Source organism: Zootermopsis nevadensis, unplaced genomic scaffold (assembly GCF_977971745.1).
Source record: "Zootermopsis nevadensis isolate Lab colony 2312 unplaced genomic scaffold, Znev_1.0 Znev_ptg000017l, whole genome shotgun sequence".
NCBI lineage: Eukaryota > Metazoa > Arthropoda > Insecta > Blattodea > Termopsidae > Zootermopsis > Zootermopsis nevadensis.
The window spans coordinates 5,836,948-5,862,164 of NW_028259149.1; the positions used below are offsets into that span (position 1 = coordinate 5,836,948).

General features: G+C 40.2%; 2 protein-coding genes across 6 annotated transcripts in view; both read left to right on the plus strand.

Annotated features, from left to right (window-relative positions):
- Positions 1–138: 138 nt before the first annotated feature.
- On the plus strand, positions 139–2,619 carry Dph1 (diphthamide biosynthesis 1). Its single transcript, XM_022073646.2, has 3 exons — positions 139–1,300; positions 1,603–1,768; positions 2,232–2,619. The coding sequence occupies exons 1-3, from the start codon at positions 564–566 to the stop codon at positions 2,559–2,561; spliced, it is 1,233 nt and encodes a 410-aa protein (XP_021929338.2). The 5' UTR covers positions 139–563; the 3' UTR covers positions 2,562–2,619.
- An 898-nt stretch (positions 2,620–3,517) lies between these two features.
- Positions 3,518–25,217, plus strand: part of LOC110834465 (F-box/LRR-repeat protein 16) — a 57,901-nt gene continuing 36,201 nt past the window's right edge. For all 5 annotated transcript variants that reach the window (XM_022073640.2, XM_022073642.2, XM_022073643.2 and 2 more), the window contains exons 1-2: positions 3,518–5,858; positions 15,967–16,258. In XM_022073640.2, the coding sequence (XP_021929332.1) occupies positions 5,052–5,858; positions 15,967–16,258 (1,099 nt within the window). In that variant the 5' untranslated portion in view covers positions 3,518–5,051. The remainder of the gene's footprint in view (positions 5,859–15,966; positions 16,259–25,217) is intronic.

The window sequence follows — 25,217 nt, forward strand, 5'->3', positions numbered from 1 at the left end:
TGTGTAATGTTAATTTCTAGTTGTAGAGAGCTGGGTGTCTAGAGGTTAAGACACAAAAGTTATGTTAAAATATTTTGATCTACCAAGAGGGAATTCATGTATGCTTGTATGAGAACATGTTTATTTATTTGATTGCATGTTCTACATGCAAAGTGGTATATATAAATGACCTAATATGCGTCAACAACTAATGCATTGTTCAAAAAAAAGAACATGATGCGTCATTTGTAAGTTACTACATGCAATGTAGAGGATTACTACCGCAATATTTACTCGATAAATTTTCAATATTTTGCAGGCCAAGTAGAAAGTTGTGCTACCCTGATCTTATGTGATAATTATTATGGTTTGATGCTGCATCACGAGTCAGTTAATTCTATAATCTTCATTATGCACGTATCACCTACGTAGCAGATAATTTTTAGTTGGATAGGTTGGCTCCCCGCAAGGCCAAAGGCGTGTTCATGGTGGTTATGCTGTGTGGTTTTGAAGTTGGCGAGGTTAGGTTACGATAAATATTGAGGAAATTAAGAGAAATAATTTGATTTTCATTCACTATTAACATGTCGGAAGGTCGTGGGGCTGTTGTGGTGAAAGCTAAGAGCGAAAGAAAAGTGTTTAAACATACAGTAAAGTCCGTCAACAAGATCCCGGATGAACTCCTACACGATGTTAACCTTAGAAATGCAGTGACTGTTCTCCCACAGAATTACAATTTTGAGATACCCAAAACAATCTGGCGCATACGTCAGACAGGGGCGAAAAGAGTCGCACTTCAAATGCCAGAAGGATTGGTGATGTTTGCCACTACAATTGCAGATATAATTGAAAAGTTCACAGAAGCCGATACTGTTATAATGGGCGACGTGACGTATGGTGCTTGTTGTGTTGACGATTATACAGCTAAAGCCCTAGGTGTTGATCTTTTAGTTCATTATGGACATAGCTGCCTGATTCCCATTGACCAAACATCAGGGATAAAAATGTTATACATATTTGTAGATATTAAGATTGATGCTCTTCATTTCCATAATACTGTGAAGCTTAATTTTCCAAAGCATTTGAAGCTAGGTTTGGTGAGTACCATTCAGTTTGTTGCCACACTGCAAGGAGTTGCAGCTGAACTCAGGCGAGATGGATATCAAATCACAATACCTCAAAGTCGACCTCTTTCACCAGGTGAAATTCTAGGATGCACAGCACCTCAAATCCCTGATGTAGATGTCCTTATTTATTTGGGAGATGGCCGTTTTCATCTTGAAGCTGCTATGATAGCAAATCAAAAATTAAAAGCATACAGGTAGGTTCACTGACAGCTTTCTTATTTTCATTTCATGTTTCCATGCTTCTATAGGTAAAGTTAACATGTAAATGTTGTTTAGAGTTGTACTCATATTTAAGTAAAGTATGAGGTATGGTTCAGTGACTTTTATTTGTTCAAACTAGATGAGTAATGTATGGATGTAAGTTTTTCTTTTGTTTTCAGTTTGTATGAAACTGGGTTAACATCATTTTATCATTGGAAACCACAGACTTTATGTTGTAGTACCAAAATTAGGATTTTACATATTTTCATGAACATATGCCATGTTTTATTTACAGATATGATCCATATGACAAGAAGTTTACAGAAGAATTCTATGATCATGTTGAGATGCGAACTGTAAGGAAACAAGCAATCAGTGAGGCAAGTAATGCTTCAAGATTTGGACTAATCCTTGGAACTCTAGGCCGCCAGGGGAGCACAAAAGTTTTGGAGCACTTTCAGGTATACATAGAATGGAACACACTAACTTAATTTAGAAGCCTTTTATTATACCCTGGACAGTGATACATATATAAAAATTATTGTTTCTCTAATGAATTTTAAAATTAAATATATAGATCCTCTTGGGTCATTCTTCTTGGGTAGTGTAGTAAAAATATTAACATGGAGTCTTCAGGAAAGGTATTACCAGAACATCTGATGCAATTGAAAATTTTAATCAAATAAGCCAAAAAACAGTTTACCAGATGTGAAGCCTCTAGGTATAGAGAGAGGAGAACTTGTATTTTGCCAAAATTAAAATTCGTCAGTGAGAGATGATATTGACTGAGCTGGTTGTATTTGTTTATGATGTTGGTCCTACTTTTCTTGGCCTGTCAGCCTTTAAAATCTGCTAGTGTAATATTAGTAAGTTGATATATTGTTATTGCTGTGCATGATACTGATATGAGCTTCAATGTTTTAGGATCGTTTGAGTAAAGTATCTAAAGAAGGTGTGATTGTTTTGCTTTCGGAGATTTTTCCGGATAAACTGCGTTTGTTTCCTGATATTGGAGCTTGGATACAAGTTGCCTGTCCACGACTTTCCATAGACTGGGGCAAGGCTTTTGATAAACCTCTGCTGACACCATATGAAGGGGCCATTGCACTTCGTGAGGCAGAATGGCAAGCTGATGAGGAGAGGAATTATCCCATGGATTTCTATTCTAATGACAGTCTTGGGCCATGGACACCAAATCACAAACCAACTGCAGTAGTAAAAACTGATGACAAATGTTGTGATAAGTGTAAATGAAGAGAAGCAAAATATAGATTGTGCCTACCTTGTTTATATGGCTGTGCATCACAGCTTATATGTGGTCTAGCTTGTTGTGTGTCACAGTATCATACCTTCAAACTGTTAACCCAGCAATCAGGTCCAGCTGTAAGCCCCATAGTTTGCAGTTTGAATCTCCCCTGTTCCCAGATGACAAAGATAACACTGCTTTCCACCTGTGTACATTTTTCACAGTAGCTGATTCATCCTCTTTTAACCAATGGTTATCCTGATTGATATTTTTAATAACTGTTCTGAGACTTTGATATAAATTCTAGAGGTAGTATATTTGCGTCATATTGTGAATTAAGTTAATATTTTAATATTTTCCGTCAAATCACAATTTTTAATAATAAGATAATAAAATATAAAATATTTAAAACATCATTTCACGTTCCGCATCGAATGATCGATTTACAAATTGGAACGTTCCAATTTGTAAATCGATCATTCGATGCGGAACGTGAAATGATGTTTTAAATATTTTATATTTTATTATCTTATTATTAAAAATTGTGATTTGACGGAAAATATTAAAATATAAATTCTATAGTAAAGAAATCCCTTTCTTTTCAATTAACATCAGCTTACACACTTTTTTATCAGTTTCAGATGTTAATCTGTCTTCAGTTTCCTTCATGCATGAGGACTGGATAATAATGCCAAAAGGAAGACAAACCTGTGAGATAATAACAATGATATATGTTAACTTTGTACTGTAGTAAGAATGGATTGAAAAAGGAAGAAGCATTTGTATCCAGTTATGGGCACATATGGACCAGAAGAACTAAAAATTATTTAACACTGTGTTTTTTCTTTGAATTTCAATAATGTTGGGGTTTAATTATAATAATTTTTATTTCAGAGATAACAAAAATTTGAATGCTGTGTGGAAGGCTTCAGAAGGCAGAGGCATTTATACTTATGGTAAAAGTTTTTAAAACGATGTTAATTTTTTATATTGGTATGGTTTTCTGAATATTTCTGTACATATTAGTAAGAATTGTAGAACGAAAACACTAGAGATATGTGTTAAACTATGAGCTGGTAAATAATTCCAGTGATGGTTGAAGTATTTTCTATTTTGGGGAACAGAGGAACAAATACACAAATATAGGGAGGCAGGATGTTGGGATTTAGGTTTGGCCTACACGAACTAATAAAGTCTATTCACAGTTGTGGATCTGAAGAGAAAACGTTCTAAAGGTAGAGGTTAATTGTGTGCTTAACATAGTTTAGATGATGACATCCAGAATTTCAATGAAATGGGCTCTTCGAGTCAAAATAGAAAAACCGTGTTAATTCTGAATGATGAGGCTTGATTCCTGGCAGGGCTTTGATTGTTTTCACTGTCTTCTTCCTTTCCTTTATATACCTTATGGCCTGTTACAGCATTACATAACAATACTTCCAGTCTTCACTGTCATAATCAGAAATTCATAAAGACCCACCCAGCATTGAATACCTGTATCCCATGGGTATTGGAGCCTCTATTCCCCGAGGGTAAAAGCAGCTGGATCATGAAGCTGGTTACTCATCTACATCTATTGATGAGACAGAAAATGCTTGGAGTTTTACCTTCTTTCCAGTGGTGTATTTTATACATGGAGTTTAAATAGGGTGGCTTGTTAAAACTCAGAAAAGAAGGTTATAGTAAAGATTTCACTGCCCAAACACTTTGTTCTGATTTTAGTGCATTTAAAAATTTAATTTTCATTAGTCTAGATCCGAGAGTTGTTTGTAAGAAAAACTTCCCGCCATATGCAACCATAATTCTAAAGGCCGTGGAATATGAATGAATGGTCACGCCATTTTATGTCAATGTACTATTGCTGGCTAAATCTTAAGTCTGATATTTTGGAATATCCTGGGGCTAGAATTAGTTTTGTGTTGCACTGAGTTTTTACAGATGAAAGACAAGGGATTGTAATAGCAGAGTATTTCGTAAATTAGTGACGATAAATTGCGGCCTGTCTATGTAAGGGTAGTGTGAAGGGAGATGGAAACTGAAAATAATCGATACGCACATGCACATCGATCAGTTGCATGCGGCACAGAGTCTGTATATGCGACTTGCGCCGGTCACCACTGCGCATGAAAGCAGTAGGAAGGGAGGAGACCTGCCTAATCGTGTCGGCATCGACTGGCTAAAATTGTTTGGGGGGCGGTGGTGAGAGGAGGACAGATTTGATCGAGGTGGAAGTGTCTGTTCAGTACACAACCGTCCCTCGTGAAGAAGAGAGGAAGAAAGTCCACCCCTCCCGAGGGTGGTGGTGGTGGATAGTTCCGTGAAGTCTCGAAAGGGGTCAACATAATCGCGGAAACAATTTTTTGTTTCGGGGTGTCAGTGGTGCTGATTCACCACCGAAAAAAGGATTTTTTAATGGTAATGGAGACGTCAACACTCTTCACAACTACTAGGCTTTCATCATTGTCTTCCACACAGTCGTGACGTTTGTTGAAGACACTATGTCGTCTATCTCAGCCCAAGGTGTTGTCGAAAGAGCAAGTGCGGAACTTTCAAAAAGGATAAATGGATTAGGTTTACGGAGCAGTAAACATCACCGTAGTAGTTCATCTTCCGCTGCCACTAATAATGGTGAGACGGGAAGTCATGGAGGTGGTAATACTAAAACTAGCGTCATGGAACGAGTTACCAATGTGTTCTGTGGAGGAAGTAATTCGAACAGTGTGGCTTCTAGTGGTGGTAGTGTTGGGGCACCTGAAAAACCGTCTCGTCTTCATTCAGGTCGTAGTTCAAAAGCAGCTTCCTCGGCAGTGAATGGAAACAGCGTCCTAGTGACCCCTCAAGTTACTCGTCGTGTACCGACGTCCGTCGTTAACCAAAACACGGCAACGACAACATCGTCCAGTGTTTCTTTACCGCAATACTTGACATGGGATCAGCTGATGTTAGATGAACGTTTTCTGTCAAAGTTTTTCCTCTATTTTACTCCTGGTGAACGTCGAACCTTGGCTCAAGTGTGTGGGAAATGGAGGGATGTGCTGTACAGGACCCCCAGGTACTGGGCTGGACTGACACCTGTGCTGAAGTGTAGGGAGCTCAGGGCTGCCCCGTGCCCAGAGAGAGCCAGGCTCTACTCTTCGCTCCTCAGAAGAGGTTTCCATGCGGTCTCACTTCTTGGAGCTACGGACGAGGATGCCCTGGACTTGGTACATTCTTTCCCATTGGCTGCCAAGCACGTCCATTCTCTAAGCCTACAGTGTTCCAGTGTTAGCGACAGAGGTCTGGAAGCACTGCTGGATCATCTTCAGGCATGTGTTAACTCAATATTTTGGTAACGTTATCTTGCGTTCATTGTTCCTCAAACTTATTCTTTATGACGAATGCTGGTCGAATAAATTCTTTGCGTGTCCATTCTCCGAATTATATAAGTGGGTTAAAGTAATTGCATAACCTCAATTAGCAGTTGCTGACGTCACCAAACAAGCTAATCGATTAGTTTTCACAACATCCTCATTGTATTACCAACATTATAAATTGATTTTTTAAAGCAGGTATTATAGAAACGTTGCTATACGCAATGCTCCTCAGAATTATAACTGATTTTGACTATACAAATTGTCATTATACTCTGTTTATGAACTTTGTCAAAATTCGAATTTGTATGAAGCAGCAAGAATACAACTTAACGGTTACAATTTCTCTAAATTCTGAGGAGCACCGACAGCTATGATAGGCCTATATCGTACTGTCTGTTAGGTACTGAAGGCATGTTTGCTTATTTATTTAAGGCCGTCAGTAGCCCAAACTATGTGACGGGAAATAATAGTATGATTATTGAAAAGGCCCAGTTACTTAAAAAAGAATTGAATGAAACAGTCTATGAATGAGGGTACATTCCTGCATTTGTCTGGAAGGACTGAGGACAACCATGGAAACCCTGTTACTATAGACGCTTTTCAGACTGAGATTTGAATCCGAGCCCTCCCTTATATGAAGCGGAAGTGCTAACCATTATGCCGCGACGTTCCGTCGTCATGCGATGAAATATCGACTTCTAAATAGGGCGTTTTTTTTTTCGTTTTTCTTTTGTGTGTGTGTGATTCTTGCAGAGAGAATTTTCGAGCTGATGTCTTGGCACCTAACCGGTTTCACGGTCCGAGTTGAAAGATCAGTTCTGAGGTTATATAACAATGTCATTCACGGATATTTAGTAGAATAAACTGCTTTGCCATGACCTCCTTTTTAACAAACGAGTCTCTGTTGACATATTGATGGCAATATAATAATTATATTGGATTTAGTTCATAGTTTCATTACCGAGTTTACAAGAACCTGCCAATGAAATGCAGTCCTCATTCTCCTCATGCTTAAGGTCTGTTTTAATGTTATCCTTCAGTCTACTCCTAGGTGTTCCAAGTAATGTCTTGAGGATTTCGGATACAAATGTACACATTTCTCGTCTTTCCTATCTGAACTTCATGCTCGCCCATCTCATCTTTCTTGATTTGATCATTTTCATCCCTGAATACGGAGACTGTGTTTCTCCGAAATTTTATCTTCTCGATAGTCTACACGGCGCCACTACCCAGGAGAACAACATAGTCTTTCTTTGCTATTTTTCATATTTCACTGGCCTTGATATTAATTTATTTCGTGGAGTTGAGTCAGTCTTGAAGAAGCTGTTACTTTGTTCAGCCGGTCAAGGAACATTCCGTTCATTACCGCGTCCACAATAGCCAGCCGCTTCTCCCAGTCCTGAGTCCGATGAACCCAGTCCACATCCTCACACCATGTTTCCGAAAGATTAATTTACACGCAAGTCTCCCAGGTGTCGTTGTTTACCACGAGGAGTTTGCCTCTGTGAAATGTGAGATGAGCCATCAACGATTCCTTTATTCTGGCGAATGTTTAATGTACATGAGCAGGTAACGAGGTTAGGTACGGCGGCATGAGCTTTTCACGCACAGCAGCTTCGCACTCGAACGAGCTTGACAGGCAAAGATAAAGCGATCTTGCAGTTTACGTATCAGTAAACAGAACGTGTAGCGATGTTGATTCATACGGACTGCCTGCCAGTCCATCCAGTTTACGCACTCACTTGGCTTGTCCCTTACCCATGCTTCACTGCTCGTGTTTCATGGTTCGCGGACTCCGCTGTGGTAGCACGAACCGAGGGGTGCGACCACTTATATTCCCTCTATGTTCACGAGATAATTAATTTAACCCAGTGTAATTAAGAACGGTGAGATGAACTAGCCATATAGCACGTATTGAGAGAGCATAGGTACATACAAAATAAATACAAAATTGTAGTCGGAATTGATGATACGAAGACATCTTTGAGATGCCTAAGATCGTATACAGATTAGGTGTTACGTGGTGTATTGGATACAAGTGGGTCAGGATAAGGTAGAGTAATAGAAATTCGTGAACATCGTAATGAACTGCAATCCTTTACCTGTTATCACTCCAGTATCGTTTTTGTCCAACATCAAACAGAAAGGCAATGATGATACACACTGTCTTCGTCTCCAAAGCTATTTGTGAGGTCTTAACATTTCTGAGAGAGACTTTTTCTTCAGAAACTCTATCGTCGTTGGAAATTCTATGGACTTCGAAAAGACTGGAGGCTTTTCTTGTGTTCGTTCTGTTATGTAACTAATAGAGTCAAGACATAGGGGAAGATGGGTGTTTGGGTGAGGTTATATTGGATTAGCTATAATACGGATATCAGCTGAGTTATCCGAAGCGAAATATAAATCATAAGAAATCAGTTTTTCACTTTATTCAGCAGACTGCCGTTCGCTGAGTCATGTCTCTTGATCATGTGTCACAAGATATGTAGTGGCATTCCCACGTGCCATATTTTTTAACCATATCCAATGACACGAGTCGTGTGAATGTGCCTTAACGCAAGGCATGAATGTACAGAAATCTTCAATTTGCAGCTCGTGTGCCATAGTCGGGTCGCCACGAAATATTTCTTTGGTTTCCTGACATATCATAACTGTTATCGGATAAATAAGAATAGAAAAGTGTAACCTGCTCGTCTTCGTATATTTTTCAAACGCGCTAGCTGTGAACCAGGCTGTTAACGTGGTCCACAGATCGGGAATATCTCGACCTATCGGACCAACAGAACAGGTGTGCCCTCCTATTTATCTGAAGACGAAGGGAGATCCATCCTTAGAAACTGATTCTTTTTACAGTTTTAGATTTTTAAGACTTTTTAACAACAAAGTATGTTTAAAATCCAAAAAGGAAGAAGTTAGTAGCGAAGTTCATTGTTTATCGATCGATGGTCTTCCACATGGCATCACAACCCCCCCCCCCCCCCCAAGAACAAAATCTTTATCTTAGCCATGAGAACCTCAGACAAGTTTATTATTTATTTCTTTGTTTGTTTAACAATGCTCTTTAATTAAATGGAATTGGAGAATGACTGTTAAAATGGTGAATTTCGAAAGATGTGGAATGAGGTTGTTATCGACTATTTCTATTCAGGCTACTTTCCTTACGTGGCTGAGGAATACCACGAAAGTCATATCAGAAATACCGACCTCCAAATTCGAGAATAATATCGATTGCTCACACCATTAGGACTGAGGAATCATGGAGCTACGTTGGTGTTCCTCAGGGGGCGTTCCCATCTGCTGTCAATTTGCTCTAGTTTACGGCGCTCTGAAAGGACTGAGAACTTCGCAGTCTGCAGCACCGTAACTTGTCGACGTAGAAGTCTATTAGCGTAAGATGCGTGAGTGCGTACGTCCTGATTGTGAGTCGTTTGATGTACATACAAATTGGATTATTGCGAGCGCATCTTCTGCTAGCGCTGATGGCAGGAAGCCTCGATTTGGATCTTAGGACGCTGTTTCACTGTCGCATTTCACGATTCTGAATTTCTGCTGTGTTTAGTAATGGGAACAGCGTCCGTCTTCATTGCGGTTTTAAGAGTTGTGACACTGTATAGTCCTGTTGGAGGAAACTACCTCCTCCATATTCGGGGCAGAAAGTTGTAAGCTGCTTTTAAACGTTAATAATCATTACCGTATGAGAACCTACAACTTTAAATGTTTTATCGGAATTTATGTGCTTTGCAATTTTACTCTCGAACCGAGACAGGATTCAATAGCGGGCTTTTGTGAACGCGGCAGTCTGCCTTGGGTTACATAAAACCCTTTGTAATTCTTGACAGCCGAGTGATCGCCATTAGACTCTCAAGAATAACTCTGCAACATGGAACGAATAAATAACATAAAACTGTGGTGTCGCCATAAATATAATAATATTCTTTCTTTTCTGTGAGCCGACGTAGCTCAGTCGGTATAGTGACTGGCTACGGACTGGGCGTCCGGGGTTCGATCCCCGACGGGGGCAGAGGATTTTTCTGCGTCCAGACTGGCTCTGGGGTCCACCCAGCCTCCTGTCCATTGGGTACCGGGATCCTTTTCCAGGGGTAAAGCACGGCCGGGGCGTGATGCTGACCACTCACCCCAATTTGGTGCCGAGGTCAAGAATGAGTAGGAGCTATACCTCCACTCCCCCCAAGCGCCTACATGGCGTATAGTGGGACAGCTTTACTTTTCTTCTTCTTCTTCTTCTTCTTATTCCGTTTCTTGACCGTTACTTCGGTCTTCCGGTGCCTAATATTTTCTTCAATTCTCCTCTATTTTCCCATCCTTCCGGAGGTAGTTTCCACTCTATCATGGTTCTTGTAATTCCATCGTTCCATCCTGGTCTCGGTCTTCCTCTCTTCCTTCTCTCTTTTGGTTGCCATTCCATAGTCTTCTTTGGTAACCTTTCCTCCTCCATCCTTTGCACGTGTCCGTACCAAATCAGTTGTCTTTTCTCTATCTCCTCAATTATATCTCGATCCGCCCTCATGATTTCTCTAATCCTTTCGTTTCTCACTCTCTCTCTTCTGGATATTCCATCCGCTCTTCTTAGGAAATTCATTTCCATTATTCTCAACTTTTTTTTTTGTTCCGAAAGTTGCCAAATTTCTGCTCAGTAAAAAGCCACGCTTTGTATCATCGTTTTATATATTCGCTTTACTTTTCTTTATTCTTTCTTTTCAAACTCAGTATCGCTACAAATTTGCGTGATGTCATGGTGAGAGGTGCAGTTAATGGAAATAATGTTACGCCATGCTGAGTTGGGTCGGGTCAGTTGTCAGTTACATGGCCCTGTCAAATGCAGAACCATCTGCCATGTGCATGGACCACGACCCGTTCAACTTGCAGCTGCAGTGTCCAGAGCTTTGTTTTGTCGAACGTCATATTTCGTTCATTGTACGACAGGCTTCGTCCGATTTTCCCCAGTTTCTCCAGGCTGGTTCTTTGATTTAACCTTGAGTTTGCACACGACACATTTGTACGTCATTCCCAATTTATTATCCATAATTAACATATCATTAGATGATTGTCTGCCTTCACGGCGTTGATAATATTGAAGTCAGGAATATAAATAAACATCAAGTTCTCTATCTAGTCAATGTTTTTAGATCGATGTTAACATATTAATACGAACACATATAATTATTTTACTTTACCGTGCTTATTTTAATATCATTATGTATTTACCGGACTAAATGATTAAGTGCTTTGGATTCCTGCTACGTACTCCGGGGGTCCCAGGTTCGTTTCCCTGCTTTGAAATAAGCTGTCCTACCTCTCGTGTTTTTTCCTTGGCATATATGCCATGGTTAGATGTTTTTAATGTAGTTATTAGTTTAGAAATTTAGTTTTTTAACGAAATCCTGCTGAAACCAGGAAGTTTCCGGACCCTTCACGATTATTCAAATTTAAGCAGCTTCTGCTGCGCTGTGACGGTACCCGCTCAGAAAGACTGAGGAAAGTCACGCGAGATAGCCCGTCCCAGCTCTATTCGCCGCCGACCGTCTATTGGCCGCATTTTAATGTGCGTGTCGTACTGCACGTCGCTTGTGCTGGCAGTTTAACCGTGTTTACAGTCCTCGTTATCGATCACAGTAACTGTATTTACACCCCAGCTTCTGCTCACGTTAGTCGTTCTTCTGTTTCTTATGCCCGTGGCTCTTCGTGGTCTATTATAAATACCCAGCAGCGCTGCGAATTGTTTGGAGGTTAAGACGATCATAAATCTCAAGAGATAACACTCACCATGATACTGGGATATTCAATTCTGTCTCATTATTATTCTACTTGGCAAACAGAGTTAGCATTTTCTGTGCGTTACGTTTGCATCAGTTACGGCTTGCAATCTTCTTCGCATTCTGCAGGAATTTTGAGCCATTCTTCAGACATTACCCTCTTTAAGTCACTTTAGCCGGAAAATTTCATTTCCTCAACTCTGATTCCAGCAGATGCCACAGATTATCGGTAGGATTAACGTCTGGTGACTGCGGACGAGTGACGAGCCTTCTGCAAACATTGTACAGCAACCATTCTCTTGTTATTTTGTTCTTTTTGGCGGCTTGCTTTGGGTTGGTATCCTGTTGGAAGTCGTAGGAGTCGTTTATGCCCAATTTCAATGTACTTTGTGGTAAATTACTACGCAACACTTCGATGTAATTGCTAGTAATAATTGTGCCGTCAATGAGTGCGATGTTTCCAACTCCACTGTGTGTCATCCATCCTCAGATCATAACGCAGCAGCCGTGTTTCACTACTGCTCGGAGATTCTTTTGGTGAAATTCACTGTTCGGTCTTCGAAATACAGATTAAATTTCATCAGACCTGAAAACGTTAAATTTACTTTCGTCAGAAAATATTATGTTTTACCAAAACTCCATTGGTTTGTTTACATATATTTTGGCCAACTCCATCCGTTTCTTTCACTTATGAAAGGCTTTTACTCGACGTTTTGCTGCATAGTTGAGCGTTGCGCAATACGTTTCTTATGGTCTGAGCACTAACATGTTTATCCGATGCCGTATTGAACTTTACGTAAAGTAAGTAAGGTGTAATCGACCATGCCAACCAATATTACATACGACGTATGTATGTATGTCAGGTTTTAGTGTAGATATCGATACCATAACGTCATCGAGATGTGCTTAGTAGTCTCAGAGATTAAAAAAAAAACTTTCGAACTGTAAAGACCTCCCTTGTATACGTTCACTTTGAGCACAATGTAAAGATCGTGTAGACGATAAATGTGCTTCATATGTACTAAGATTTTCAGAGGCCAGAAGAAACCAATTCGTCAAAGTTCCCTTCTGCTAATAACGTTAGGTGCAGCACAGCTAATGTAATTACCTTTCGTTGAAGTAATTCAATTTCTGTGTTTTGTATACAGGCTTCATGAAAATCTGTATTCAGCGCTAACCCATTTCAGTATCGTCGTAACACGTATGTTTACACGTACATCAAACGAATATTACATAATGAGCTGCTGTATCTCAGAATGTAATCGATAATTGTTCGCGAGAGAAAGTGTACTGTAGAATTAATCAGCCGTTGCATAAGGAACAAGAGACAGTGTGCAGAATGCATACTGATTTGTTTTTGCCATCGAAGGTTACATCTTCTGACTTGCTTCATCGACAGGGCGATTGCCTTGATGGTGGAGGCAGTAAGCACCTCTGAGAAGTTGCTTAACTTATACCAGACTACATGGCTCAACGACTCAGAAGACATCTTCATCTCCTTGTTTATCTGAGTCATTTACACTAATACAAAATCCTCATGAAGATAAATTAAGTTTCGGGGTGTATAAATTTATATGAGAACCAGATCACATTTATATACGTTCTTGTTGAGCTAATTACTTATCGTATATCATCATGTAAGTTGATTTGATAACATTTTTACTAAATTACAGGTAATATGGAATGTGGGCTGTGACGTAGGAGTCATACGTAGGTTGTCATTTTTTTACATCCCTTTACGCTGGCACTGGCAAATTGCTGTATCAGAGATGAAGCCGCAGATGACTCAGATAGTGGTTTGTCAAGCGTAACGCGTACCTGGGGTATGGGGACGGATGTGGACGTAATATTGGTGGAAAGAGGAAACTGATATTCTCAGAAAAACTTGCTTCATTTGCATTTATCCACCACATATTTCGTATGATCTCTCCCAGTATAATACAGCTGACGGCGATGAACAGGCCTGCACACTAGTTGACGTAAAAGTATTTATGCATATATGTTTGTGTATGAATTTGCGTATTATTCATATTCCAAGAATTTCGTATAGCAGCAAACAGATGTGCAGAGAATTATATCGAAATCCATCCACAAAGCGTTTCAATTTCTTCTTCGCAAAAATAAAGCATCTACATTGTGCTACATTCGTACTTCATAAACCGCTGCAATTCCGAAATGAAAATATATTATTATATACTATATATAAAATTGTGTCTTACCGTGTTATATGATGACCCATTTATGAGGAAACTGACAAATTTTGAGTTGAGCTTCGTTGCTGAACCAGCATTAAGTCATCACGATAACTACTGAGCAGACTTCAATCTTCAGCTCTCCAGTAGTTTCGGATATAAAACATGTGGACAGAGACTTCTTGTCACTATGCGTTAATTATGTCAATTTCCTGCAAAGAACTTGTGACGTAAGCTAACCGTCGGTGATGAACATTGTGTAGGCTGAAGATTTCTGTCTTCTGGGTTGTTGCGCCGTGTAGTATGACCTCCAAACGTTGGTAAACATCTACCATACTACACGGCGCAACAACCCAGAAGACAGAAATCTGCATAATCACCGCTGTGAAAACCTCAAATCTTACATTGTGTAGGCTACTTGCTGATATGAGCCAATGAAGGTTAAGGTTTAGGAGGACAACGCAATATTATTCACCTAATCAAGTCCTATAGGGCTTCAGAGGGTGCTAAAGTGTCCCAGATTTTTTGTAAAGACATTGCAGTCATGGTGAGGAAACTGTGGGCGAGCTACAATGTTAAGTTCTCGCATTATCGACCGCCCTGATGTAAGTCGGTTTTGCTGATTCCTAGAACCGTCATACAGTTTGGTCTAGAATGCAGTTGCACCTTGCCGTTCATTTCTATTCAAGTATTGGATCTTTCGAATCTAAATTCTACTCCAACACAATTGATAAATTATATGAAATGTTTGTACACTAATCGTCGATGCGATGTTTTGCTGTTTTTTCTTATTCTGCACTTCGCATTTACGTAATACTGCCTTTTCGGGTTCATTTAATGCATCCATCTCTTACTAGTCCGAAACGTGCTTTTCGCTTCAGTTTGCATGTCTTTATGAGAAACTTACAATTCAAGACTGTGAAACACTGATGCTTTTAAATTGTTCGCCTTATTCAGTGTAATTTTGGAGAGAAACTTATAATAATTTGTGTCTGAAGTGGCACGGTGTAAGTACGTGGGATAATTTAACTTTTGCTTGGATGGTAGGAGTGTCTTTGTTCGGCTCGTAGGACAAAATTAATCTACCTGGAACTGATTACAGCTTTCATATTTAATAAATTCTTTATAGCGTGTAATAGACTGAAGATAAAAAGGGAAACTTGACTACATTACTCAAAATTCTGACCAGAAAGTTTCACTTTATTTAAATGACCTGTGTGTGTCTTAGGGCGTTAGATTTTGAAGCACGTGAAGTAAGAATGGTTCAGTATTGATTTCGTATTAGACAGAAGGAGAAAAAGACAGGACAACTTACAGGACCAAGAATATCTGGTCCACATCGTAAGCTGTATCAATGAAGAAGCTGTAGTTGATTAGATTCGTGTCCTATATCTCCGCCCTTCCAGGTGAATAGCGCAGTTTTACGTATTCTAGTTTATTATGTGGTCAGCCTAATACGAACCAGTGGCACATTGCATCACTCTCGGTTACGTTACAAACGGACCATTGTGTGTGATTGCTGTGATGGAACAAACACTAGATGTATTCAGCGTAGAGGTGTTGGTTCTGCCCAACTGTTTCGCTGGGTGAACAGTTTGTCGTTGAATAGTCTCGTGGCCATATCTCGGCGTAGGTCGATCACAATGCGGAAAGCAAGTCGGCTCTTGGGCCATAGCCAAATCCGACACTCTCGCATTGTGAGGTACAGATATTTTGTACAATTTGATTCTAGAGTAAAGAATTATTGAAATGTTTTAAATGGTTCAATGCTACTATCAGCACATGAAACAAGAGATTTAACAATCAAAATGACTGTTTTCTGGTATGTTGCGCCGTGTATTCTGGTAGATGACCCATCGTCCTGGCAGTAGATGCACTGAGCACCTCTGAAACGTCAATCAATATTTACCAGAATACACGTTCAATATTCGACACGAAGTTAAACATTGAACTCCAGCAGCAAAAACTGAAGGGAAAAAAAATTCCTGAGCGTCCCTGACGCCTTTGCACGTTGACACCGAGGCAGAGTTTTAGCCAGGATAAATGTTGGTCCATACGTAACTTCAAGAGCAACGCCCTCCATTTGTTTTACAGGCCCTGTTCGAATTGGAACTGGCCGGATGTAACGAGATAACGGAGGCGGGATTGTGGGCGTGCCTGACGCCGAGGATTGTGTCCCTCACCCTGACGGACTGCATCAACGTGGCCGACGAGGCTGTTGGCGCCGTGGCGCAACTCTTACCGTCGCTCTATGAGTTCTCGCTGCAGGCCTATCACGTCACGGATGCTGCTCTGGGGTATTTCTCCCCTAAACAGAGCAACTCACTCAGTATCCTGAGGCTCCAGTCCTGCTGGGAACTCACCAACCACGGCATCGTCAATATCGGTGAGTGCACTTTTTTCCGGAAACTGTTCTTTACACATGTAGAACTCAAATAGACTTGAAGATGTCTGTTGGGCCGTGTATTCTGGTAGACGTTTACCGACGTATTAAGTGTGCTAGCTGCCTGTATCATCAGAGTGATGATCGCCCAGTAAATATCCGAAACGTCGGTCAGTATCTACCATATTACACGGCGCACAAACCCGGAAGGCATCATAATTACACAAGAGAGTATTTTGCACACGAAGGAATTTAACCAGATAATTTTTCAGACAAGGTGAAATGAAATGCAAAATATACAGTTCTGCGATCCCAGTTAACACGCCCATTGAAATGTATCCATCAACCGTTTGGGGGGGGGGGGGGATAATAAAGAGGAACTGCGTTATGTTGCTTTTCTTGTTCATTGAAGCAGTTAACAAATTTCCTAGATATTCCATCCGCACGACATGTGTTGGGTACCAGCTGTCTCAACAAGGAAAGCTTGTTATTAGGTCACTGCTAATTACGCGTCAGTGTTTTAAACAGGCGATAAGGCGCTTATTCTTTGTCTACGGTCTAATTTATGGCATTCTGAAAATTATAGTTACTGTTAGGTTATCCTATTTTGTGCTGTATTAAGATGTCTGTCTTCTGGGATGTTACGCCTGTAGTCTGGTAGATACTGCTCGATGATAAACAAGTATTATTTAGAAGCGCTTCTGTTTCAGAGGGGGTAAGTAGGATCCAGATATGAATGAATTCGATATACCTACAAGTTTTCTTCATAGTTTTAAATTTTGCTGATATTTATCTACTTTCGTCAACATTTATAATCTCAAGTGAACATAAATTTGATACTAAACAATTCACATAGAAACGAGTCCTGACAACTTGCAGATTTAACAAGGCCTTCTTTTTTGCGCGAATTTTTAAATTGCGTGTGCCTTAAATGAGGATCAAAATTGATGTAATGCGTGCCTCTTGAAAACAAGGGGAACTGCCGAAAGTGAACCCCAAGAATGCCTCTTAAATGAGATTCTTCCAGAAGCTAAATGAGTTCGCAGCTGCCATTAGAAACTGCAGGCGCCTTACGAGAATGAAGCGAGGAAAATGACTGTTTTAATTAGTTCTTTCGCTTTGGCATCAAAGTGACTGGTGCTATTGAGACATTTGACTTAACTTCTGTAACGTAGGCTACACTGAGGTACGTCACTCAGACAGAGGCACCCAGGGAATAGGATTTCAGACAGGTTGGTGCTTAGGAACGTTGTATCAACTGCAGAAGTTGTACATCATCTGATGAGATTGTAAAATATTTATTTGTGGTTTCTAGGTAAGGACTTAGAAGGTTGCCGTGGTCTATTTTAAGGTTGTTTCCCCGCATTGGCACGGATAGACTGAATAAAACTGTACAGATATAATAATTACTGGTACATGAATTGGTCTGTACGTACCACAGTCAAATTAGCTCGACATTTAGTATAAACCTGTAATATACAAAAATATCGAAGTCTGTAAAGTGATTATGGAGATGAAACAAGTGGACGGACGTATCTGCCATATTTGACACACTTTGTGCAGAGTTCGCATAAAGAGTTATTTCAGAGAATACAACAATAGAGCTACAGCTGTCACAGAAAAGAGATAATTTTATTTTCAGGCTGTTGCTGTGTCAAAGTTAATGGAAACGTGATAGAAACCATTTGTTCATTATTGGAATGGCGTTTTTTTCATGCTCGGTTTAGCCAGTCGTTTGAGAATTTATCTAGAAATCAAATCAAATAATCACGAGTGCAAAGAAACTGCCACAAATGTAATAATCATGCGTGGAGGTAAAAATTTGAACCCTTTGTCATCATAAATAATTGCTCTGTTTATTTAACTACGCCTATATTCACAGTAGGCAAATGGCTTTTTACACAGATTCTGTTTAATTACTTCAAATATTTTAAAGCTGTTTGTCGGAAATTTAATTTGTCACGTAATCCCCTTCCTTTGTGATTTATAAGTAGCCCTACAGTGTACCTTGGATTGCAGGCAGGCGTAGTGAACTTTGCATGTCCCGTCAAATAATTACGAGGAGCCTCGTAGCAGTTCTGACGACGCCCGTATTTCCCACCCATTCCCTCGCCAGCCGAGCGACTATGTTAAGTCCCGCTCGGGGGTCAATGTGAGCGCCTAGGATCGGAGTAGTCTTGGACGGTTTTCAAGAATTAAACTTTATAATTACACCATCAGCACGACAGTCTCGTGTAAACAAGTAGCCATCGCTCTGAAATTGATCACACACCTCGATAAAGTATCGGGGTCTAGTAAGAACGGAGCTTAACTCCACGTCCTCTATGCGTTTATCGCACGACAATCCCATGAAAAAGACTCCTTAAGGGACCACCAGTAGCTCAGCTGTATCATCTTATTGTGCATTGAACTCCATTCAGGAAACGAAGTCAAGACTAAGAACACTGCCTTGTGACATAAATATGGACACATTTCAGTGGTTAGCAGAGGGGTGTGTGAAATACAAATAAATGGAGTTGTGCCTAACTTCTCGGGTTGCAGTTTCTAACTTGTCAGTGCAATGAACGAAGACAGACATGGCTACTGTGTTTCCTGAAGCATTCAACATTTTCCTTAACAAAACAAGTACAATGTGGAATAACGAAATAACGTACTACAGTTATGAAACTTCATATTCAGACCGAAAATTTCTTTCGTTTTCATATTCGTGCTGTATACCATTGTTCCTCAAAGTGTTATCTTCTCTTGCACATCATTGTCTGACATAACAGGCTCTTCTCCTCTGTCCACAATTGTTTCAAAGAGTTTTTCTTGGAAGACAGCGTAAGACTTGAAGCTCGCGTGGCGACAATGAAATGGCGTCTTCGCCAGCTATCAACTGTTTTATTGTAATGTTAAGATAGCTGTCTCTGCATTCACCATCGGCGACAGATGTGGGTGGAGTCACCGTCAGATGTTGCAGAATGATACGGGGAGGAGAGATGAGAAAATTTCCGTACAGAATTTTGGCAGGAAAACCTCAAGGCATTACCTAGGTGTAGACGGAAGGACTATGTTAAATGAGTTTTACAATACCAGGAGGCAAGGCTTTCGATTGGACTTAATTTGTTCGGGATAGGAGTAATGACGGAGGTTTCTAATGGGCATTCTGACTTCATTAAAGGAGGGGGGACATATCTTGACCATATGAGCGACATTTGGCTATTTATGCGTGAGAGGAAGCAACATAGAGTAATAATAATGATGAAAATTAAGGCATTGTTCTTTTGATTCATTAAATACCACTCCATAAAGACGTGCTTATGAATGATGGTATAACTCATAGCATTTTTATTCTTAGCGCTTTGTTTTAGTAAGCTGTCAGTCTCGAGCTCCGGTTACTTTACCACGGAGGAAAAAGGACCCTGTACTCATTGGATAGGAGGATGAATTTATATTAATACACGATCAATGCAAGAATTGTGTAACAAATGGCTTGAGTGAACCGAACTGAAGCTTAGTCTGCCACAGAGACGTTTACTTCTCTTTTGTGCACCACGAAAACACACATCACCTGGGGTCTGATGTAACCACATGCTAATACGGTCTGTGTGTAGTCCCTAATAACTTGGCTTCTCTTTGCCTATTTTAATCGATGTAGGTGTCTACACAGAGTTCCGCGTAATTACCACGATATCACGAAGGACAAGTTCGTTTTGTATGTTCTTAGGGAGATTCATAAATTATAAAGTACGCAGTCCCATTCTGAAATGAACGCAGTCACCTACTGAAGGAAGGGGACCGGTTCAAAAGAATCAAGTGGAGTGGAAAATTGCTCTCATTCCCGAGCAGAATGACTTAAAAGAACTTTCCACGGCTTGACTTTGTTCGTTATATCGCTTGGGGCCAAAAGCTGGACCCTCTTCGAGGAACGAATTACCTGTAAGACGAGAAATTCCATAGAAGTTATTTTTTTCTGTAGCTCTTAGCCATCCATTTATTTTGTATTTGTTTATAATTTACGAAGCAAACTTTAATTTTTCGTTGCTTTGATTTGTTTTGAACAGAGGTATGCTTATATGGCGTCCTTAATTTTTTTCTTTCTTCATTTTATTGTACCTTTGCTTCCTTCCTCGTTCCTTTTGTCTTATCTTTCTTCACTTATATAACTCTATTCTCCTTTGATTATTTGTTTATTTCCGCCAGCGAGGTCGCATTTCATGCTCAGTTTGAAGCTCACCGCCGAATGAAGTGGCTTTAGGGAGCTGGAGGCACAGATCCTGGTTACAGAGTTGGCAGTTCCGTGACTGGAAGCTGAGTCCGTAGTACATCATATCAGTGCCGTCATAAACCGTATGCATCGTATTGTGGAAATTATACCAAGATTTCACTGGCTGTAGGCGAGACAGAACCTGACAACAGGTCTAAGCCCAGCTTTCTTCAGTCTGACTGTTAATGTCTATGGTTTCAAGCCACACGGTTTGTTGGCAGTGAGGTTTAGGGGCAGGCGGGACTATCGCAATGTGTTTGGAGATAATTGTCACAATGAGAAGTCTGTGTCTCGGTTATAGGGTAAAATATGTGGATATCTCATTGGAGTCACAAGGACTTCTGAATTCAGGACTTGTTTCGAATCGGAGTTAATTCTGAAATAATCCTATAGATATCTTGTGAAACTGCGCGCTGGATCGGCCCACCGCAAGGCCCTAACATAGCATTATAACATGGTTAACAAAGCAAGGAAATCAGGTATATGAAGGTTTTCCGTAAAAGATGTATACACATTATAATACGGAATATTAGCCTTGTGTGTATACGTGTTTTTGCCCCAAGCGGGATTTGAACCGTCCTTTCAGCGTCAGATTTGTCGAAGAATGTGTCTAAACCTTTCGTTACCTCGTATCTCTTATTAGTGAACCTGCCTGAAAAATAATTAATCCATATGTTAATGGTAAATGGTTAGTTGTTTCTATTTTATTTTACTGAATTTATAGTAGAGAATTTAATGTTAGGGATATTTTATGAAATCAAAATATAAATGTGAGAAATTTGAGGAGGCGTGCATTTGTATGTGTTATATAACATAGAAAATGCCTTGGTATGTAAGGACGAGGTATTTTCCTAGACAAAACTTCTTCGAAATTCTTACCAAGAATTACCAATTTCGAAGGAACGCGCTCGTGAATATTCACATCCTACTTCGGCTCTGAAGCGGACAGAGAAGACAAGGGGTAGGTAGTACGTACAATCCTGTATAGCTTACGTCAATGAACAGATACGACCTCACCTGTATGCGTTCATTTCGTGTAAGGAAGACTTAAAACACAAAAGTGAATTCACAGAGCAAAGTTGAACAATTACAAATTATGAGATTTGAGGTTCTCGGGGCGGTGAAGATGTCAGTGTTTGTCCTCTGGGTTTAACGCCGTGGATTTGTAGGTAAATACCAACGTTTCGGACGAACATTCTACCTTTATCCTCAGTGGTGACATTCTCAGAATACCGTGTGGGATGCAGTTTGCGGACGTTTGTTAATGCGAATTATTTATTGTGGAGTTCAGTTAGCCGGAATGACTGAGGGGTGGATCAATTACTGGCTCTACTCTGCAATTGATCCGCGTGCTATGAATGACGTGGTTCGACTATATAAATATATTACATTGTACGGGGGATGAGTGAATCGACCGTCAGCTGTTTACTTCCGGAATCCAAGGGAAAGTGGCACAAGTCACTGTACCCAAATTGAAGCTGAGTTCTTGATGGATTCAACGCCCTTGACGCGCCATATACGAAAGTTTTGGAGGACAGAAACAATAGGTACAGTAGAGTTCGATTATCCGACCTACGTTTGTCCAACATTCCGTTTTATCTGAAGTGCCGTGTTTCAACACACTCCACTTTATTAAGTCAGATGAGCTCGTAGCGGAATGAATCACGTTCCCCCACCACGCGACTTCTACATTTGAAGCACTCAGCAGCTGCAGACGTTCTTCTGTTCAGGCGCTGGCGCGTCCTCCCACAATGCAAAGGAAGGAGGCTCATTACCAATTTCTTCAACAAATAAACTCTTTCATTTACAAATTTACATTTCTTTAAATTCGCTGTTTTGTATGTGAGACTTTTTAACTAAAGTCGTTTTGTATTTTCTTTGTAATTTAATGATATCGTAAATTGAGTTATTGAGTTGAGTTTTGTTATTTACTTTAGTTTTTTTTTATTACTCTTCTGTATTATCCGACATTTTCAATTATCCGACCGATCTTAGGTCCTGCTAAGGTCGGATAATCGGGGCTTCACTGTATTTGCACCTACGCATAATTTTTAAACAGACGTGTATTTTTGTTCAGTTAATTCTCAAAGGATAACTAAAAATCACAAGGGGAATTCAGGGAACAAATTAAGCACTAAACAGATTCAATGCTTAATACGTGATTAGTTTTTTTAACATATCGCCTTCCAAAAACTCGTATCAGACCAAGCGATTACCATATCATTGCAGATGATAAAGCAACTAACTCCATGGAACAGAGTTTTCCTAGAGAATCTACTTGCCGCTTAGCTGGTCAGTATGTTCCCTGTCTTTTCTGTAACACGGAGGTTCAGTACTGTTTTCACAATATCCCACCACCGCCAGGACAAATTTAGGACTACTACAGCACTTATGCATCTCCCGGAATCATTCCATGTCTTTTCCTTGCGCACTCTAGTAATTCTCGAGAACCACTCCATCACCACGTCAGCTCCAGGTACTTTCCATAACACGTCAAGCACAACTTCAGGACAGCTCTGACACCACTCCAACACTTCTGGAGAAATTCGCCAGGAATTTATGGCTACTACAGTACTTTTCGAGGTCCACTTCCCCACCATTCCAGGACTCCAGCACATTTTCAGACTCCAATTGACAATTCCAAAATCTCTCCTGGTTGATCCTAGTACTTATCCAGAACCTAAGCCAACATGGCTCAGCCCAACCCAGCCCAAACTAACTTTCTGTGATCTTGTATCTACAAGCTCACACAGCGTCATAAGACAGGTGACCACTTGAACTGGCCGGGTTTTCATACTATGCGTTCCTGCATTCTGTCTTGTAGATGTAGACGGTATGTTCCTCCAGATCGTTGGTAACAACCTCCAAGATTTCACGGCGTCGCAGTCCAGAACATACTTGGAAGACTCAAAGTAATTACTTGTAAAATTATATTTAATTCTAATAGTCATATAAAACCACTCTGTATCTGTGTAAATGTGTAGGTTAAAGACTATAATTTTATTTTATATGCATCCCCAAATTGAAATCAGTGGTTAGATAATAATTCTATTATTCGTTTTCTAAGACTTTATAGTATCCTCAGAAGCATATTAATGTTTTAACGTGTCCCAATTTCGGTCTGTATTTGACACATTGCTGTTCTGAAAAGGCAGAGTTCTTTGCCTCTGTAGTCTTTGTGTCTTAGTAACTAAAGCGGCAAACAGTGTGTTTATGAGACAACTTTTAACTGTTTTCCAGCCTTGCGCAGTTTGTATGTGTTCGATGATAACAGACGAAAGTCCACCTTGTCGTAGAGTGTGGCCTAGAATTGCCGCAATGGCCCCCGCACGTTAGGCAGCTCTACCGGCAGCTCTACTGTGCAGGGACACGGGCATTCCAGGCGATCGATCGCGCGCGGCAGCAACTCCGTCCTTTATCTCTTGTAGCCTGGATGTCTGGCTAGATGACTGATTGCCTTGAAGTTAGCGGAGAAACTGGCGCTGATCGTAAAGCCGGGTAGAGTCCTCGATAAGCTATTAGTCGCTCAACTAGTCAAGGCATTACTCGGAATGTACCGTTTCATTTGTTCACGATGGACATGCTCAGTTTTTAAGAAATCAGGTTTCCATAAGTACAATTTAAATCTACTAGGCAAACACTCGATAAAATCAGCTTGTGCATGTTGTGCGATATTTAAGAACCCGACGTCTAAAAAGACGACTATTTTCTAAGATGTTGTGCCTTGTAGTTTGGTAGATGACCGACGCTTCAAGGTCACTTACTTCGTCCATTATCATCGTCCTGACGATGGAGGCACTTAGCTCCTCTGAAACGTCTGCTGTCAGTTTCTACCAGATTGCACGTCGGAACATCTCAGATGTCATCTTCACACTCGTCGACTTGAGAACTTGAATTCTCATGTCGACATCACATGTAAAGATCTGGGAACAGAAATAAATCATTCTTTAATATTTATTTTGAAACTTAAGAGTGACTGTAAATCACATGTTTATTAGTAATCTCTTTTAGGCCGGGGATAAAATGTTAGGTCTAATTTTAATGTCTCAATTAGCGCCCTGTCGATTGAATTACATTGTTTCTGGGGTCATTGAATATATTATACACAATTACGTCACCTCCTGCTTCGATATTTATCTGCGCTTGCATATATATTAATCGTGGATGCAATTCATATATTGTTTTTTAACCTTTCTCTTTCCCCGGACCCCCTTCCCAAAATTATCTCATACATTTTAATTAAGTGCAATATTGACTAAGCAGATACAGAGTTTCTTTCGTCATGATTTTCTCCCGTGCGGTATTAAAAGTGTGAAGGAAAAAAGCTTGCAGCAATACAGTACAAAAAATAACTCAATTCGCGGACCCGTTAGGCAAAACTTGCGGACCCCCTATTGATAAATATTAATATTTAATTATGCATCAGTTTAACGTGTTTTGAAATAGCAGGTTCGTCACCTCTCTCTCTCTGTGTGTCTGTCTGGCTGTCCCCCATTTGCAGTACGTGTTTGGCGTCACCAATCCAACCGCTGTTCGGGGTCTCCCCGTACAACACAGAAGTTTGTACTCCGTCACATGACGCAGTTCGTATTCACAGAGACGCTGGGGTGAATTCCGCAGTACTTCAACATGGACAAACAATTTTACCGACACTAAAATGCCCCTGATTTCCCAAAGCATGCTTCTGTACTGTCATCACCGTCATGAAATATC